The following is a 19,512-nucleotide window of genomic DNA, read 5'->3' as shown; positions in this document are numbered from 1 at the left end:
TGCATTGTGACATAAACACACATGTACCCTCCCTCTCTCTCTCTCTCTCTCTCTTTACACGTTTCCCCTCCCCATATTGTTTAGGCACAATTGAATTGAATTGAATTGAATTGAATTGAATTGAATTGAATTGAATTGAATTGAATTTTTGCCAAATTCTCTCTCTCTCTCTCTCTCTCTCTCTCTCTCTCAAAAAAAAAAGGCAAACCCGGCCAGCCCCACCCACCGGGGGAGAGGCGGACCCCCACGACACATGCGCATGATGGGCGGAGTCGCAGAGAGAGAGAGAGAGAGAGAGAGAGAGACCCAGCCCTAAACAGACAGACAGACAGACAGAAGCGTGACTGACTGACTGTTATTATCATTTCTAAAAGCATAATACTAATAATTCCTCCTACTGGGTGGTGGGTGGGGGGGGTCCGCTAGGTGCAGACATGGCGTCCTGTCAGGGTGGAGGTGGTCCCTCCACCACCACGCCGGGCGGAGGAGGAGGAGGAGGAGGGCCCAGCGCCAGCTCCACGCTCCCCCAACAGCAGCACGCGAACAACGGCGGACCGCTAACGGTCCACCCGTCCTGGAACCCCGGAGCCATGGGCTCCATGCAGCAGCACGCCCACCACGGAGGAGGGGGGTCCGCGGCGGGGTCCGCCGCCGCCGCCACGGCCACCACCACCACCGGCCCCGGCGTGGTGGTGCTGGGGGTCCGCAGCCTGGAGCGCGCCCTGGAGGACGCGCAGAGCTCCGGCTTGCTCAACCTCAGCGGGAGGAAGATGAGGGACTGGCCGGCCACGGGGCACGATCTGACGGACACCACGCAAGCAGGTGACCGCTGGCTGGCTGGCTTGGTTCATTTAGTGGTGCTGATGTTATTAATTAATCCATCTGTCTAGTCTTACAATCCACTTCAATCTGTGTGTCAGACAGACTCGAGGTCCAGATCGTCATATAGGCTACAATTTTAACCTTTTATTTTTTAATAATTAGGGTCCATTATATGACATAATGCACAATAGATAACGTCCTAGCCTAGTATTAGGCTATTATTGTCTGTATTACTATTATCGTTAACGGTCGGTGACTGCATGGTTCTATAGTCTCAAAGTGTCAGACCTCAAGGTCCATATGATATCATCCCATATTGGATACAATCATTTTACCGTTTCTTTTATAATTAAGGTCCATATATTACACACTACATACAGGCTATATTCACATAACATGATGCACAATACATAATAGCGATCTTATGTTCATTTGCAAAAAAAGAAAACAGGATCTCCTTCGATTTTGCATTAATAATTAATGTCTATAAAAGTGAGAATTAATTATTTATTCTGTATAAAGGTATAGGGATCGAAGCCCCTTTTTTCCTGCATAGGCTGCAGTTTTTATTTTATTTTTTATATTTCATAATTTTCTTCTAGCCTATAGATATTCCAGGCTGGTCTGTTTGCAGTACTGTCTCTCCTGCATTCATTCTACAGAGGCTGTAGGGAAGACCCTTTTCCCCCTGCATAGGCGGATATTATAATAATACAATGAATGAATAACAATAATTACACAAAAAGTAAATACAAAGCAGTACGTTTTAGCATTATAGAAATGCAGGCTTGTAAACATTCAATTCATAATAGCAGATAATGTATTGGCGACCTGCAAATGGAATTCTAGCTAAATTATTCCAATCTCTTTTTTTTTATTCCAATCTTTTTTTGTGAGTGTGTGTGTGCACGCACAGACATGGAACCAAATGGACCCGTACGGGTCCATTTGGTTCCATGTCTGTGCGAGCACACTCTCAGAGATAACTAGAGCAGTGGGTCACATATGCTTTCACTCTTTCCTATTTTTATGTCTTGTTTTTTAAGCCATCAGTATATATTTATATTGTGTTTTATTATAATGATGTGATGCTGTGATAGTAGAGACTGATTTAATATAATGCGTGGATTGAAATGAGTGAATCCTTCGCGGGTGTTTTTCTGCTGTGAAATCTTCGTATAATAATTAGCTAGGATGCTATAGGGGGGTTTGGGTGGGGGGGAGGGAGGGAGGGGGGAGGGAGGAGCTACACCCGTGGTGTGGCATGCAGACACTAGACATGCAAGTCTGGAACCAATCAACTGTGTGTGTGCGTGTGTGTGCGCGTGTGTGCGCATGCAGCCCTTTAAATTACAACCAGGACATTGTGTGTGTGTGTGTGTGTGTGTGTGTGTGTGTGTGTGTGTGTGTGTGTGTGTGTGTGTGTGTGTGTGTGTGTGTGTGTGTGTGTGTGTGTGTGTGTGTGTGTGTGTGTGTGTGTGTGTGTGTGTGTGTGTGTGTGTGCGCGCGCGCGCGCATGCGCGTCTGGCTGATAAAGTCTTATATACAGTAGGCTACTGTCTGCAACGCATCGTTACACAGTGTAACAGCTGATGGTGCGTGCGCGTGTGTGCGTGTGTGCGTGCGGGAGCAAGCTATCTGTGTATGAATGCAGTGCCGGATCGACCCCTACGAGGGCCCTGGCGATACACCAAATCAAAAGGCCCTGTGTGCGCGCGTGCTTAGCGTGCACATATCAAGAATGTATTTAATTACCTTGTGGTGTTCTTGCTGTCTGTAAACCAACTCTGGATTAAGAGCGCCTGCTAAAGGCCTACTTTGTAAAATGTGCCATCCTTTTCAATGGAAATCTGAAGAGTGCGTCTTGGGCACCTGGAATACAGTCACACGTATTAATGTAGACACGATCTGAACACTGGAATACAGTCACACGTATTAATGTAGACACGATCTGAACACTGGAATACAGTCACACATATTAATGTAGACACGATCTGAACACTGGAATACAGTCACACGTAATGTAGACACGACCTGAACACTGGAATACAGTCACACATAATAGACACGATCTGAACACTGGAATACAGTCACACGTATTAATGTAGACACGATCTGAACACTGGAATACAGTCACACATAATGTAGACACGATCTGAACACTGGAATACAGTCACACGTATTAATGTAGACACGATCTGAACACTGGAATACAGTCACACATAATGTAGACACGATCTGAACACTGGAATACAGTCACACATAATGTAGACACGATCTGAACACTGGAATACAGTCACACGTATTAATGTAGACACGATCTGAACACTGGAATACAGTCACACATAATGTAGACACGATCTGAACACTGGAATACAGTCACACATAATGTAGACACGATCTGAACACTGGAATACAGTCACACGTATTAATGTAGACACGATCTGAACACTGGAATACAGTCACACATAATGTAGACACGATCTGAACACTGGAATACAGTCACACATAATGTAGACACGATCTGAACACTGGAATACAGTCACACATAATGTAGACACGATCTGAACACTGGAATACAGTCACACGTATTAATGTAGACACGATCTGAACACTGGAATACAGTCACACGTAATGTAGACACGATCTGAACACTGGAATACAGTCACACGTATTAATGTAGACACGATCTGAACACTGGAATACAGTCACACGTATTAATGTAGACACGATCTGAACACTGGAATACAGTCACACATAATGTAGACACGATCTGAACACTGGAATACAGTCACACGTAATGTAGACACGACCTGAACACTGGAATACAGTCACACATAATGTAGACACGATCTGAACACTGGAATACAGTCACACGTATTAATGTAGACACGATCTGAACACTGGAATACAGTCACACATAATGTAGACACGATCTGAACACTGGAATACAGTCACACGTAATGTAGACACGACCTGAACACTGGAATACAGTCACACATAATGTAGATACGACCTGAACACTGGAATACAGTCACACGTAATGTAGACACGATCTGAACACTGGAATACAGTCACACATAATGTAGACACGATCTGAACACTGGAATACAGTCACACGTATTAATGTAGACACGATCTGAACACTGGAATACAGTCACACGTATTAATATAGACACGATCTGAACACTGGAATACAGTCACACATAATGTAGACACGATCTGAACACTGGAATACAGTCACACATAATGTAGACACGATCTGAACACTGGAATACAGTCACACGTGTTAATGTAGACACGACCTGAACACTGGAATACAGTCACACGTAATGTAGACACGATCTGAACACTGGAATACAGTCACACGTAATGTAGACACGACCTGAACACTGGAATACAGTCACACATAATGTAGACACGATCTGAACACTGGAATACAGTCACACGTATTAATGTAGACACGATCTGAACACTGGAATACAGTCACACATAATGTAGACACGATCTGAACACTGGAATACAGTCACACATAATGTAGACACGACCTGAACACTGGAATACAGTCACACGTAATGTAGACACGACCTGAACACTGGAATACAGTCACACATAATGTAGATACGACCTGAACACTGGAATACAGTCACACGTAATGTAGACACGATCTGAACACTGGAATACAGTCACACGTATTAATGTAGACACGATCTGAACACTGGAATACAGTCACACGTATTAATGTAGACACGATCTGAACACTGGAATACAGTCACACGTATTAATGTAGACACGATCTGAACACTGGAATACAGTCACACGTATTAATGTAGACACGATCTGAACACTGGAATACAGTCACACGTATTAATGTAGACACGATCTGAACACTGGAATACAGTCACACGTATTAATATAGACACGATCTGAACACTGGAATACAGTCACACATAATGTAGACACGATCTGAACACTGGAATACAGTCACACATAATGTAGACACGATCTGAACACTGGAATACAGTCACACGTAATGTAGACACGATCTGAACACTGGAATACAGTCACACGTAATGTAGACACGATCTGAACACTGGAATACAGTCACACATAATGTAGACACGATCTGAACACTGGAATACAGTCACACATAATGTAGACACGATCTGAACACGACAGTTTGTTTCATTTCGGGGCTTAGACTAGTTGCTGCATAATAAATCAAAGAAAAAAAAGATCGTAGTCTAGATTCAGACACACCTGAGAGCTGAGATCTTATTTAAATCTAGATTCAGACACCTCTGAGATCTCATTTCACTCTAGATTCAGACACCTCTGAGATCTCATTTCAATCTAGATTCAGACACCTCTGAGATCTCATTTCAATCTAGATTCAGACACCTCTGAGATCTCATTTCAATGTAGATTCAGACACCTCTGAGATCTCATTTCAATCTAGATTCAGACACCTCTGAGATCTCATTTAAATCTAGATTCAGACACCTCTGAGATCTCATTTCAATCTAGATTCAGACACCTCTGAGATCTCATTTCTAAATTTGAGCAAACATTGCGCTGCACTTGTTGTCTGTCCATTTTATTCTAGTCAGTCTTGTGTTTTTGCTAAAAGAGAGAGACTTTAAGAGAGGTTTAAGTCTTTAAAAGGATCACTGGCTAATAAGACAAATCTGCCTTAATTAAAACATTATACATGGCCTCTATAATTAAAACATTATACATGGCCTCTATAATTAAAACATTATACATGGCCTCTATAACTAAAATTAAAACATTATACATGGCCTCTATAATTAAAACATTATACATGGCCTCTATAACTAAAATTAAAACATTATACATGGCCTCTACAACTAAAATTAAAACATTATACATGGCCTCTACAACTAAAATTAAAACATTATACATGGCCTCTACAACTAAAATTAAAACATTATACATGGCCTCTACAACTAAAATTAAAACATTATACATGGCCTCTATAACTAAAATTAAAACATTATACATGGCCTCTACAACTAAAATTAAAACATTATACATGGCCTCTACAACTAAAATCAAAACATTATACATGGCCTCTACAACTAAAATTAAAACATTATACATGGCCTCTACAACTAAAATTAAAACATCATACATGGCCTCTATAACTAAAATGAAAATATTAAAACTATTTTTTTTCTTTCATAAAAAGAGAATCTTTCACTCATTTTCACTTTATTTATTTTGTATTTGATCTAGAATTCTACAAACCACCATTTGATATTTAGATTCTAGTATCTACAAACCATATTTAGACATTTAGACTCTCTCACACCCAAAAACGAAAGAATATTTTGTTGCTGTATAGAATGATGCTGTATAGTCGGGGAGCGGAAGGCTGGTTTTTGGCTGAACTTGGTTTTGTCAGATAACGTTTTTTTTTCTCAACTGATTCTTGTAGCTTGGGGTCACCTCTTAAGAATTCAAGAGGATGCCCAGTGATATCCCTCGGGCATTTTTATGATGGAGTCTGAAGAGGTGGGTTTTCAGACTACGGCGGAAGATTGGGAGTGAGGCTGCAGTTCTGATTGTGATGGGAAGTGCATTCCATAGTTTTGGAGCCAGGAGGGAGAAGAGTTTGGGACGTGTGGAGCGTTGTCCTGGCCGTTTTTAGTGAAGGTACTTCCAGCTTACCCAGGAAGGGACTAGTGGACAAGAGATCCAGTATCATTTCATTATACACTTGGTTGCATGCTGAAAATAGCAGATCTACAAGTAATTGTGATATCGGGATCGGATCGGAAACATTGGGACAGCCCTAACATAACCCTAACCGCAGAGGCGGCGCCACACATGTTCGGGAGCGACGGCTGAATTCGGACCCTTAGGTGTGTCGGATAACCCCCCCTCCCTCCCTCCCTCCCTCCCTCCCTCCCTCCCTCCCTCCGGGACCACTGGCTGAAAGAATGGCTGTTAATACTGGTCTGAAAGAAGAGATGCTATGCATTGCTCCCACTCAGCAACACACAGCGGAGCCTACATGTGTGAGATAACTGAGGTTGTTCTGCTGGTCAAAGAGCTTTCAACAGATCCCCCTTGGGACGCGATGGATGAGGCCAGAGCCCAGAATTTCATGAAAAGCAATAGATTATGGTGGCAAATTCATAGTTTGATGTATTACATTGTATTATAAGGATATTATATGAAAATGAATATAAAAAATTAGAATCTCGGTTATTTCTCATATAAAAGTGCATGGTGGTAACAGGTACAAAGCTACCAAGTTGGTAGTGCTACCATGGTTTAAATGATACCATGGGCATGTGGGAACATAAACATCATCATTAGAATGTGCCACCAGAATCTATTGCTATCGAGAGGAGAGGAGAGGAGAGGAGAGGAGAGGAGAGGAGAGGAGAGGAGAGAGGCGCACCCAAGCCAAGCATTGCAGAACAAGCACTTGCATGTTAGCTGTCTGTCTGTCTGTCTGTCTGTCTGTCTGTCTGTCTGTCTGTCTGTCTGTCTGTCTGTCTGTCTGTCTGTCTGTCTGTCTGTCTGTCTGTCTGTCTGTCTGTCTGTCTGTCTGTCTGTCTGTCTGTCTGCCTGCCTGCCTGCTGGCATGGTGACAGTATGAGCTAGCTAGACACAGTGCTTATCAACCTTTTGGGGGGGAGATGTGAAAATGTGGCACAAATCTTTGTATATACTGGTATATTCTTTTAGAGCGAACATTTTTAACTCAAATCTTTGCTTCTGGGAGGGTCCCTGTAACAACATATTGTCAGATGGGGGTCGTTGGCCAATTACAATACAGTCCCTTGACATGAGAAACACTGACATACATAGAAACGTAGGTTTTTCAGAAATCTCTTAGAATCGGCCTCAGGTTGAAATGGGTTAAGGGCATTTGAGGTGCTGTGGTACCAGGAGGTGCGTGCATAGTCGAAGAAACCTTGTTCCCAAGTAGGCCGGCCGCTGGTCGACAGGCACAGGTCTGGTCTGTGTAAATGTGATTAGGTGTCCGTGTGGCTGCCTGCGTGACTGTATATCACATGTGTGTGACGTTGATAAGACCCTCTAGTCTCTCTCTGACCGGCCGTCCTTCGCTAGACGTTTAGTCCAGTTCGTCTCTGCTCTTTTAGAACTGAGAACTGATTCTAAAAAGGTCTTCCATATCCTGACAGTTTTCTGAAAAACCTACGTGTTTGATATCAGTGGTTCTCAAAACGATTTCATGTCAAGGACCACAACAATGATGTTATTGGCTGCCGACCTGCGTCGCAATATATTTTGTCCCAGGGACCCAGTTCAAATTGGAATACGTTGGGGGTTCCCCAGTTGAAATATGATTACTTTGGGGTGTCCCCAGTTCAAATTGGAATACGTTGGGGGTTCCCCAGTTCAAATATGATTACTTTGGGGGTTCCCCAGTTCAAATATGATTACTTTGGGGGTTCCCCAGTTCAAATATGATTACTTTGGGGGTTCCCCAGTTCAAATATGATTACTTTGGGGGTTCCCCAGTTCAAATATGATTACTTTGGGGGTTCCCCAGTTCAAATATGATTACTTTGGGGGTTCCCCAGTTCAAATATGATTACTTTGGGGGTTCCCCAGTTTAAATATGAATATTTTGGGAGGTCACATGCTGTAACGTTCAGGGGGTTGAGTTTCCTCCAATAGCTCCACATTGATCCAGTGAGTGTGTGAGTGTTCAGCTAGTGCTCACGCCTCACACACTCTGGTCCACATTTAAACCCAAACCACCAGTTTAGCAACAGTGTTCACTTCCTCTCTGCTTCAGGGGGAAAGGACTTCCTCTCAGAGCGTTTTCTAAAAAACATGCAGCAGCAACTTCCCAAAATCAACCAAACACTAAGACCTTTTTAAAAGCATGCACCAGCAACTTCCCAAAATAAACAAAACACTACAATGGTGTTTGAAGCTGCCGTACGACGGTACGTGTGTCATGTTGTTATATGGTTTATCCCAGACGTATTCGTTACGTTTTAAACCGGTTCAGCTGGAGTCTACGCGCTTTATCAAATTTCTAGCCCTGGATTGGAAGCGCTCCAAATGGAACCAAATGGACCTGTGCGGGTCCATTTGGAGCGCTTTCAGAGTCAGAGCAGTCATTAAGGTTTTTACTCCCGTACAGATGGAACCAAATGGACAGAATTAGATCTGACATTAAGGAGTGTTTACTCCCGTACAGATGGAACCAAATGGACCCGTACTGTCAGAATTAGATCTGACATTAAGGAGTGTTTACTCCCATACAGATGGAACCAAATGGACCCGTACTGTCAGAATTAGATCTGACATTAAGGAGTGTTTACAGTGAAATAAATGCTGAATGGACTGGGTCAATGTTTTCAAATGTCTTTCTTAATGTGTGTTTGACCCTGAGAGCGCGCTCAGGGTGCGTGTGTGTGTCTCTCTGTGTGTGTGTGTGTGTGTGTGTGTGTGTTTGTGCATTGTTTGCATGTGTGTTCTCAGGTACAGAAGAAGTGATGCCTCCATCTAGTTTTACAGATTTCCGTTTTCATTTAGTTTTAGTCCTAGTCTCTTGAATAGTTTTCATTTAGTTTTAGTCACATTTTAGTCACCTGGAATGTTTTAGTGTTAGTCTAGATTTAGTCGACTAAAATCTACAGTTTATTTAGTCGACTAAAATGTATTTTGGCATCTATTGATGCCGTCATAATGACTGATTTTACACATGCTGAAAATAGCCGATCTACAAGCTCACAACGCGTCGTAGTTCGACGCGTTGAGCTTGTAGATTGGCACATTTTCAGCATAGCATACAACCAAGTGTAAAATGACCTTCACTGGATCTCTTGTCCACTAGTCCCTTCCTAACATTTTAGTCTAGTTTTTATTTGTTTATGAAATTGTCAACACATGTTACCGTTTCTGACCGAGGCTAAGTCATTGAATTTCTTGTTTAATTTTCGTTTTTGACATCTTGGTTGTTCAGTTTGACCCACCAGTTTTGGAGATATGGCTTATATTTTTGTAGAAATAGCAGCCACTTCTCTCTGCATAGTTTCATTATATAGATATTCCACTGTTCTTAGCTTACGTATAATTCATGATAATTATTTTTATGAATATAATTTAACATGTTTTTTTGTTCTTGTGTAAGCCTACTGTAAATCGCTCTGGATGAAGAGCGTCTGATAAATTCCAGCATTTCAAATTGCGTGTGTGTGCGTGCGTACGTGTAATCCGTGTATTAGTGTGTGCGTGCGAGTGCGTGTATGCGTGTGCGTGCGTGCGCGCTGGGACCGGGTTGTGTGGTGTAGCTACATGAACTGAGTACTTTCTGTAGAGGCAACAGCAGGTGCTTTCAGATAAGGGTGTGTGTGTGTGTGTGTGTGTGTGTGTGTGTGTGTGTGTGTGTGTGTGTGTGTGTGTGTGTGTGTGTGTGTGTGTGTGTGTGTGTGTGTGTGTGTGTGTGTGTGTGTGTGTGTGTGTGTGTGTGTGTGTGTGTGTGTGTGTGTGTGTGTGTGTGTGTGTGTGTGTGTGTGTGTGTGTGTGCATGCACAAAGTCTCTGGCTTCCTAGATTCATGCCCCCCCCCCCCCCCCCACACACACACACCTCCTTAAAACTACCGCACTACGAGCTCGTAGGTCTGCTATTTTTTGTAAAAATGTGGCACAAACCTTTGAATTTATATTCTTTCAGAGCGAACATTTTTAACTCAAATCTTTGCTTGGTGACGCGTTTTGAGCCTGCAGATCGGCTATTTTTGCTTTTATTTGAATTCAAATCCTGATTTTCTTTTTTTTATTGGAATCCTGAAAAGTAACTTTTTTTTAAATTCATTTCAAATGCCTTTTCAAATTTCCAATTACGTGCCTTACCATATGGTTTTTGTACCATATGGTTTTTTGTCGGCAGAATCATCTCATCTCTCCCAGAAAGCATCAACGATGCATTTTGAGCTTTTGTAGATCTGCTACTTTTTATACGTTTTGAATTTGAATCCTGAAAAGTACGAGTTTTTGGAACATATGCGGACCTCCTGGAACCCCTTCCTGGTGGTCTGTGGACCCCATGTCGAGAAACGGCTCATACAGACAGACAGATTCTTCACAGAAAGTCCTAGTTACTGAGACACACACACACACACACACACACACACCCACCCACCCCTCTGTCGCATGCAGTGAGAATAGAATAGTGTCACTTTCCCCCCCAAAAATGTCACATTTCTCATTTAGAATTCAGCTCGAATTGGAAGGTGTTCTTTCTGCTGTTACCACTGCATAAAACATAGAGTGTGTGTGTGTGTGTGTGCGTGTGCGTGTGCGTGTGCGTGCGTGTGTGCGTGTGTGTGCGTGTGTGTGTGTGTGTGTGTGTTTGTGTGTGTGTGGACATGTTTGACAAGCACATACTCGAGGTGGGAATTTGGTCTTGGGAGGTTGCAATTACATTGTCTACTTTTTTTTTTTTTTCTTTTTCTAATTTTTTATCCCACAATCTTGTAACCCATCCCCCCCCCCCCCCCCCTCCCCAGTGTCAATTATCTAATGTAATCCTGTGCGCTACACTCCCTCTGCCAACCTCTGCCAACCTAGCGAGAGCAATTTAGGCATTTATCAGACGCTCTTAATCCAGAGCGATTTACATTAAGCAATAACAAAAAACATGGCAATACATCACATAAAGTAGTTATCATGAAACATGCGTAAACTAAGAACGTAACAGTGGAATATCTATATAATGAAACTATATATATAGAACTGCAGCCTCACTCCCAATCTTCCGCCATATATATATATATATATATATATATATATATATATATATATATATATGGCGGAAGATTGGGAGTGAGGCTGCAGTTCTGATTGTAATGGGGCGGCGGTGGCTCAGGGGTAGAGTGGCTGGATGGTAACCGCAAGGTTGCCAGTTCAAACCCGGGCTCCCCCAGAGTTAGTGTCGAAGTGTCCTTGAGCAAGACACTGAACCCCTAATTGCTCCTGATGTGCTGGTTGGTGCCTTGCATGGTTTCTGACGCCATCGGTGTATGAATGTGTGTGTGAATGGGTGAATGTAATGCACAATCTATGTGAAAGCGCCTTGGATAAAGGCGCTATATAAATGCACCATTTACCATTTATGGTAAATGGTCTTAGACAAAGGGCCCGCATGCAAGCGTAGCCCTTATGCCCATGTCGCCGCAGAGCAGCGCCAAAAGTGTAAGTGCATTCCATATTTTTGGAGCCAGAAGGGAGAAGAGTTTGGGACGTGTGTGGAGCGTTGTCCCGGCGTTTTTAGTGAAGGTATACTTCCAGCTTCCCCGCGTTGGCTGATCTGAGTGCGTGGGAGGGTTTGTAGGGTTCGATCATACTTGCACGATATGGGGGAGCCATACCTTGTACCCTGGAACAACATATTTTCAGATGGGGGGTCCGCAGCCACAACACAGATCATTCTGGCGGTCCTTGACATGAAATGGTTTGAGCATCATGCACTGACATTATAGAAACAAGGTTTTTCAGAAAAAAGGTCATGATTTTGGTTTGACGTTTTGGTAGAATCTGGTCTCCGATCTTAACCCATTCTGGGCGGGAACCCCTTTTTTGGTGTTGTAAGCATCATGTTATGCTTTAGCTATTGAAAAATAGCAGACCTACAAGCTCATAGCGCGGCACCGCCGCGCTACGAGCTTGTAGGTCTGCTATTTTTGAAAAATCGTGAAATTGTGGCACAAATCTTTGAATATATATATATATATATATTCTTTCAGAGCGAACGCTTTTAACTCAAATCTTTGCTTAGTGTTGTAAGCATCATGTTATGCTTTAGCTATTGAAAAATAGCAGACCTACAAGCTCCTAGCGCGGCACCGAGTGCCGCGCTATGAGCTTGTAGGTCTGCTATTTTTTGAAAAATCGTGAAATTGTGGCACAAATCTTTGAATATATATATATATATATATATATATATTCTTTCAGAGCGAACGCTTTTAACTCAAATCTGTGCTTTGTGGATTGACTGTAGCGTACATGAAGACCTACACGGGTGTCTGTCTGTTTAGAGTCCAGTGAGTCCCGCCTGGTCTGTGAGGTTTGTGGTTCAGCTTTAATGATCTTAAATCCCTTTTATTTTAGGTCGTTTTTTTTTGTAATAAATACAACATAAACATTACAGAGAGCCTTTAGTTGTTACTGTACAATACTTTAAAACAGTTGCCGTGTTGCACACATTGCCTAAAATTGCTCTTATTTTGCGCCGCCCTCGTTGCAAAACAATGTTTTTCCAACTCCAGTTTGTCTCAGTTCAGGCTGCATGAACAGTAGGGATGTCTCAGTTCAGGCTGCATGAACAGTAAAGATGTCTCAGTTCAGGCTGCATGAACAGTAGGGATGTCTCAGTTCAGGCTGCATGAACAGTAGGGATGTCTCTGTCTCTCAGTTCAGGCTGCATGAACAGTAGGGATGTCTCTGTCTCTCAGTTCAGGCTGCATGAACAGTAGGGATGTCTCTGTCTCTCAGTTCAGGCTGCATGAACAGTAGGGATGTCTCTGTCTCTCAGTTCAGGCTGCATGAACAGTAAAGATGTCTCAGTTCAGGCTGCATGAACAGTAGGGATGTCTCAGTTCAGGCTGCATGAACAGTAAAGATGTCTCAGTTCAGGCTGCATGAACAGTAGGGATGTCTCAGTTCAGGCTGCATGAACAGTAGGGATGTCTCTGTCTCTCAGTTCAGGCTGCATGAACAGTAGGGATGTCTCAGTTCAGGCTGCATGAACAGTAGGGATGTCTCAGTTCAGGCTGCATGAACAGTAGGGATGTCTCAGTTCAGGCTGCATGGACAGTAGGGTTGTCTCAGTTCAGGCTGCATGGACAGTAGGGTTGTCTCAGTTCAGGCTGCATGAACAGTAGGGATGTCTCAGTTCAGGCTGCATGAACAGTAGGGATGTCTCAGTTCAGGCTGCATGAACAGTAGGGATGTCTCAGTTCAGGCTGCATGAACAGTAGGGATGTCTCAGTTCAGGCTGCATGAACAGTAGGGATGTCTCGGTTCAGGCTGCATGAACAGTAGGGATGTCTCGGTTCAGGCTGCATGAACAGTAAAGATGTCTCAGTTCAGGCTGCATGAACAGTAAAGATGTCTCAGTTCAGGCTGCATGAACAGTAGGGATGTCTCAGTTCAGGCTGCATGAACAGTAAAGATGTCTCAGTTCAGGCTGCATGAACAGTAGGGATGTCTCAGTTCAGGCTGCATGAACAGTAAAGATGTCTCAGTTCAGGCTGCATGAACAGTAAAGATGTCTCAGTTCAGGCTGCATGAACAGTAGGGATGTCTCAGTTCAGGCTGCATGAACAGTAAAGATGTCTCAGTTCAGGCTGCATGAACAGTAAAGATGTCTCAGTTCAGGCTGCATGAACAGTAAAGATGTCTCAGTTCAGGCTGCATGAACAGTAGGGATGTCTCAGTTCAGGCTGCATGGACAGTAGGGTTGTCTCAGTTCAGGCTGCATGAACAGTAGGGATGTCTCAGTTCAGGCTGCATGAACAGTAGGGATGTCTCAGTTCAGGCTGCATGAACAGTAGGGATGTCTCAGTTCAGGCTGCATGAACAGTAGGGATGTCTCAGTTCAGGCTGCATGAACAGTAGGGATGTCTCAGTTCAGGCTGCATGAACAGTAGGGATGTCTCAGTTCAGGCTGCACGAACAGTAGGGATGTCTCTGTTCAGGCTGCACGAACAGTAGGGATGTCTCTGTTCAGGCTGCATGAACAGTAGGGATGTCTCAGTTCAGGCTGCATGAACAGTAGGGATGTCTCAGTTCAGGCTGCATGAACAGTAGGGATGTCTCAGTTCAGGCTGCATGGACAGTAGGGATGTACCCATGAGACATTTTGGCCGAAATCGATATCCGATATGATTAACCCGTTTCGGCCTGACGTCAATTTTTTTAATTTTTTTAAATAAATCCTGACAGTTTTCTGAAATACCTCATGTTTCTGTATCAATGGTGCTCAATATTTCATGATCTGTATTTGGCCGCCGACCCCCATCTGAAAACTGAAATAATATATTCAAAGATTTGCGCCACATTTTCACGATTTTTCAAAAATAGCAGATCTACAAGCTCGAGCTTGTAGATCTGCTATTTTTTAACAGCTAAAGCGTAACATAACGCTTGAAACACCAAGAGGGGTTCCCGCCCCAAAATGGGTTAATTGCTACTATGGACGATAACCGATATAATCGATATGATCTCATTCTGTATTTAAAATGTATCATTATTTTGGCCATTCTGAAAAAAATGCTCCGTTATTGTAATGTTGGCTCACATCCCAACATAAACAGCTTGAATGTAGTATTTCTTTTTTAATGTTCCAACTAGTGACTCTTTCGAAAGCTTCCCCAGAAAACACTGATATATAATTTGCAGCCTTCATCATCACAAAAAGGCTTTTTCAGGCTTTTTTCAATTTATTTTTCAACATAATTATAATGAAATTAATTATCTGCTAAATCCGATATACTCTTTTACCGATTACCGATTAATTGGTTTAAGGTCCAATATCGACCGAGTACCGATGTGTTTGCCGATTAAAACCCATTCTGGGCGGGAACCCCTTTTGGTGTTGCATTATGTAATGCTTTAGCTATTGAAAAATAGCAGATCTACAAGCTCATAGCGCGGCACCGAGTGCCGCGCTACGAGCTTGTAGGTTTGCTATTTTTTAAGAATCGTGAAAAGTGACATGAAAGTGTTTGAGAACGACTGACATAGAAAAACATTTTCAGGAAAACAGTCAGGATTTAGAAGACATTTGTAGAATCGTTCCCAGGTCAAAATGGGTTAACCGTTTCCGTCCGTAGGACGTGTCCACACGTGTAGACGTCCTAGCGCATCCTCAATGATACCGGGCAAGCGAAGAATATTCTGAATTTTTTCGGCTACCGTATGCTACACTCTGCTACACTCATGTTAGCTTACCGTTGACTTAGCTGTTAGCGCGGCAGAAAGAATGACTCGTCTCTCCTAATCCAGTCTCTCCGTGGTTTTGATCTGACGGATATACTAGCGCTTCATTTCTGCTCCTCATCCGTCTCTCCCGCAAAATATGAACGCTTTTTGGATCATATATCGTATAAATTAAAACGATAGCAATGTAAGCTAGCAATGTAAAGCAAACTTTTTTTTAGCTGATTGTTTCCGGGGGGTGGGTTTCAGAGTAAAAGCGGCCATGTCTTTCCGGCACCCCAGAGCTCCTATTTTGAAGGAATCCCGCCACGGATTGTGTTGAGCAGCTCTCGAGCGTTCAGTTTTCTGCCCCCTCAATGTCCTAACTCTGTCTTATAGGCCGATTCAGAAACGGGTCTCATGGTCGCAGGCAACGTATTTCCTGTAGGCGGAGACGACATATCTGTGGTTTATACCCACACCTCTTCTACTACAGTGAATGGAAAAGTGACTGATGTTAGTCTGCCTCAAACGTTACTCTTTTACCTGCTTTTTACTAACACTAACATTACAAAGATGCCCAGAATATCGAGATGAACCTGTGTAGTTTATGGCTGCTCCAACAGTAGTGGCAACATTCCCAAAAAAAAAAAGACGGAATGTCAGAGGTATAAAGTACAGCAGCCTTGTGTTCCTAAAACAGAAAGATTGGGTATTGGGTAAGACTGACGTTATGTATCTTTCAGGACCTTTCACTGCTTTGTCTCAACCATTACTATATGGCTCTGGTCTCAGCCACCGCGGTAGATATTTTGACATTTGGAATGTTGCCACTACTGTTGGAGCAGCCATAAACTACACAGGTTCATCTCTACTGTTGGAGCAGCCATAAACTACACAGGTTCATCTCTACTGTTGGAGCAGCCATAAACTACACAGGTTCATCTCTACTGTTGGAGCAGCCATAAACTACACAGGTTCATCCCGATGTTCTGGGCATCTTTGTAATGTTAGTGTTAGTAAAAAGCAGGTAAAAGAGTAACGTTTGAGGCAGACTAACATCAGTCACTTTTCCATTCACTGTAGTAGAAGAGGTGCGGGTATAAACCGCAGATATGTCGTCTCCGCCTACAGGAAATACGTTGCCTGCGACCATGAGACCCGTTTCTGAATCGGCCTATACTCTAAGGCTCTGGGGGTGGTGGTGGGCCCCCCGCTGTGGGTCCCAGATGGTGTTTGGTGGTGGGGGGACGGAGGAGGGGTGATGAGTGGGGCCAGCCCAACAATGATTGCCCCTACCCCCCCCCCCCGCATCCATCCCATAATGACCAGCCAGATGGAGTCTCACTGTCTTTACAGTAGAGGTCAGAGGTCACGGCACATCAAAAGTGCAGCGTTCCCATTGGATCTTATTTATTTATTTATTTATTTGTGGGGGTGGGGCTATTTGTCCCTTTTTTATGATTTTTTTATTTTTATTTAATTTTAGTTTTTTTTACTTTTTTGCGAATGAGAATGCACCATAGTAAACGCTGCATTCGTGGTCTGGAGAGGGCAGTTGTTTTACAGACGGGTAAAAAGGGTGCCTGGGCCGTGGCTCAGCGGTCCAGGCACCTTGGCAGTGTGCCGCAGGTTCGACTCCCGATCCCGACGGCCTTTACTGCATGTCTTCCCCCCGTCTCTCTCCCCATGTCCTGTCAGCCTATTGTCTGTCCCTCTATAAAATATATAAAATAAAGGCGAAAGCCACAAAAAAAACATACAAAAAAAATTAAGGGTAAAAGGGGCAGGGGTTCGAAGCCCCCCTTTGATGTCTATGTGTGCGTGTCACTAAACCCACCGTCCAACCCTATGCAAAGTGACGCCTGTGAGAGTCTGGCTCAAGGACACTTGGACACTAACTCATTTCAGGACGGGAACTCGTCTTGGTGTTTTAATCATTATGTTATGTTGTACTTTAGCTATTGATAAACAGCAGATCTACAAGCTCATAGCGCGGCACCAATCTTTGAATATATATTCTTTCAGAACGAACGAACAAACATATACTTTTTTGAGGTTGACATGAAATTGTTTGAGCACCACTGATACAGAAACATAGGTTTTTTAAGAAAACTGTCAGGATTTACAAATCACCCGTGCTGCTGGTTACAAATCACCTGTGGATTCCTGTGAGGTTTGGGTTAGGGGTATTAATAATAATAATAAATAATACAACTTTATTTATATAGCACCTTTTCAAATTTTCATTACAAAGTGCTTTACAACAACAAATCAAATATACAGCAGAAGACATTTAAAAATAAAACAAAAATTAGGAATTGGGAGTGAAAGCTAATCTATAAAAGTGTGGTTTTAACACTTTGATTGCTGCAAGATCTCAACAGGCCTATTTGGATGTTGCTGCCGTTTAACATTGCACAAAGGCCTTGTTCGGGGGCCCACAGTAAAATGTTCTCTTATAGCGAGAATCACACGCCTACATCAAAAGAAAGCTGAACTTGTCCACTTCAATTAAAAAAATACATTTTGATTTTACCATGTTCCATTCTGGAGATATTGACCTTTTTGCAACACCTGCATTTGCCTGGAAGTGGTTATCTTGAACAGCGAGCAGAGTTATGGATGGTTTAAAGTCAGAGACATTGACAGGCAGATATAAAATTGAACCCAATAAATATCCTATACATCCTATACACCGAATGAAAGCCCTGAATGTGTACTTTTACGAGGAAAACAGTAAACATTGATCCCATCTACAGTTAGACAGTAATTGGTTATTGAATGCAGCTTGTGCCCACCAGATAACTTCAGAGAAGACATGGACGTGAACTCCTCAATATTCACAAAATAAGGCCTATAGCGACATATAAATACTATATACCGTATGAAACAGAAGACTCTCTGCTTTCATAAGGAAAAAAATTGTACTGTAATAATAAAAAAATCACACCCCTGTGAAGTGAGCAGTGCAACTCTACTTCTCTACTTATTCACTACAGCTCGCTATATACGGACTGAGGCAGAAAGTCATGTAAACCTTTTATTTACAGTTTGGTCTGTAAACTTCTACTGTAATAATAAAAATCACACCCCTGTGAAGTGAGCGTTGCAACTGTTCTGTACTTATTCACTACAGCTCGCTATATACGGACTGAGACAGAAAGTCATGTAAACCTTTTATTTACAGTTTGGTCTGTAAACTTCTACTGTAATAATAAAAATCACACCCCTGTGAAGTGAGCGGTGCAACTGTTCTTTATAGTTGCGCGGTGCAACTGTAGAGAACAGTTGCACCGCTCACTTCACAGGGGTGTGATTTTTATTATTACAGTAGAAGTTTACAGACCAAACTGTAAATAAAAGGTTTACATGACTTTGTCTCAGTCCGTATATAGCGAGCTGTAGTGAATAAGTACAGAACAGTTGCAACGCTCACTTCACAGGGGTGTGATTTTTATTATTACAGTAGAAGTTTACAGACCAAACTGTAAATAAAAGGTTTACATGACTTTCTGCCTCAGTCCGTATATAGCGAGCTGTAGTGAATAAGTAGAGAAGTAGAGTTGCACTGCTCACTTCACAGGGGTGTGATTTTTTTATTATTACAGTACAATTTTTTTCCTTATGAAAGCAGAGAGTCTTCTGTTTCATACGGTATATAGTATTTATATGTCGCTATAGGCCTTATTTTGTGAATATTGAGTTCGGGTCCATGTCTTCTCTGCAGTTATATCTGGTGGGCGCAA

General features: G+C 42.6%; 1 protein-coding gene across 1 annotated transcript in view; it reads left to right on the top strand.

The window, feature by feature from the left end:
* The first annotated feature begins 519 nt into the window (after nucleotides 1-519).
* lrch2 (leucine-rich repeats and calponin homology (CH) domain containing 2) overlaps nucleotides 520-19,512 on the top strand; it is a 75,437-nt gene continuing 56,444 nt past the window's right edge. Inside the window, exon 1 of the mRNA XM_079511082.1 lies at nucleotides 520-822. Within this exon, the coding sequence (XP_079367208.1) occupies nucleotides 591-822 (232 nt within the window). The 5' untranslated portion in view covers nucleotides 520-590. The remainder of the gene's footprint in view (nucleotides 823-19,512) is intronic.

The sequence above is a fragment of the Electrona antarctica genome (genome assembly GCF_951216825.1).
Source record: "Electrona antarctica genome assembly, chromosome: 9".
Taxonomy (NCBI): domain Eukaryota; kingdom Metazoa; phylum Chordata; class Actinopteri; order Myctophiformes; family Myctophidae; genus Electrona; species Electrona antarctica.
The sequence above is the reverse complement of the archived record's forward strand: the minus strand, read 5'-3'. Positions and strand labels throughout refer to the sequence as shown.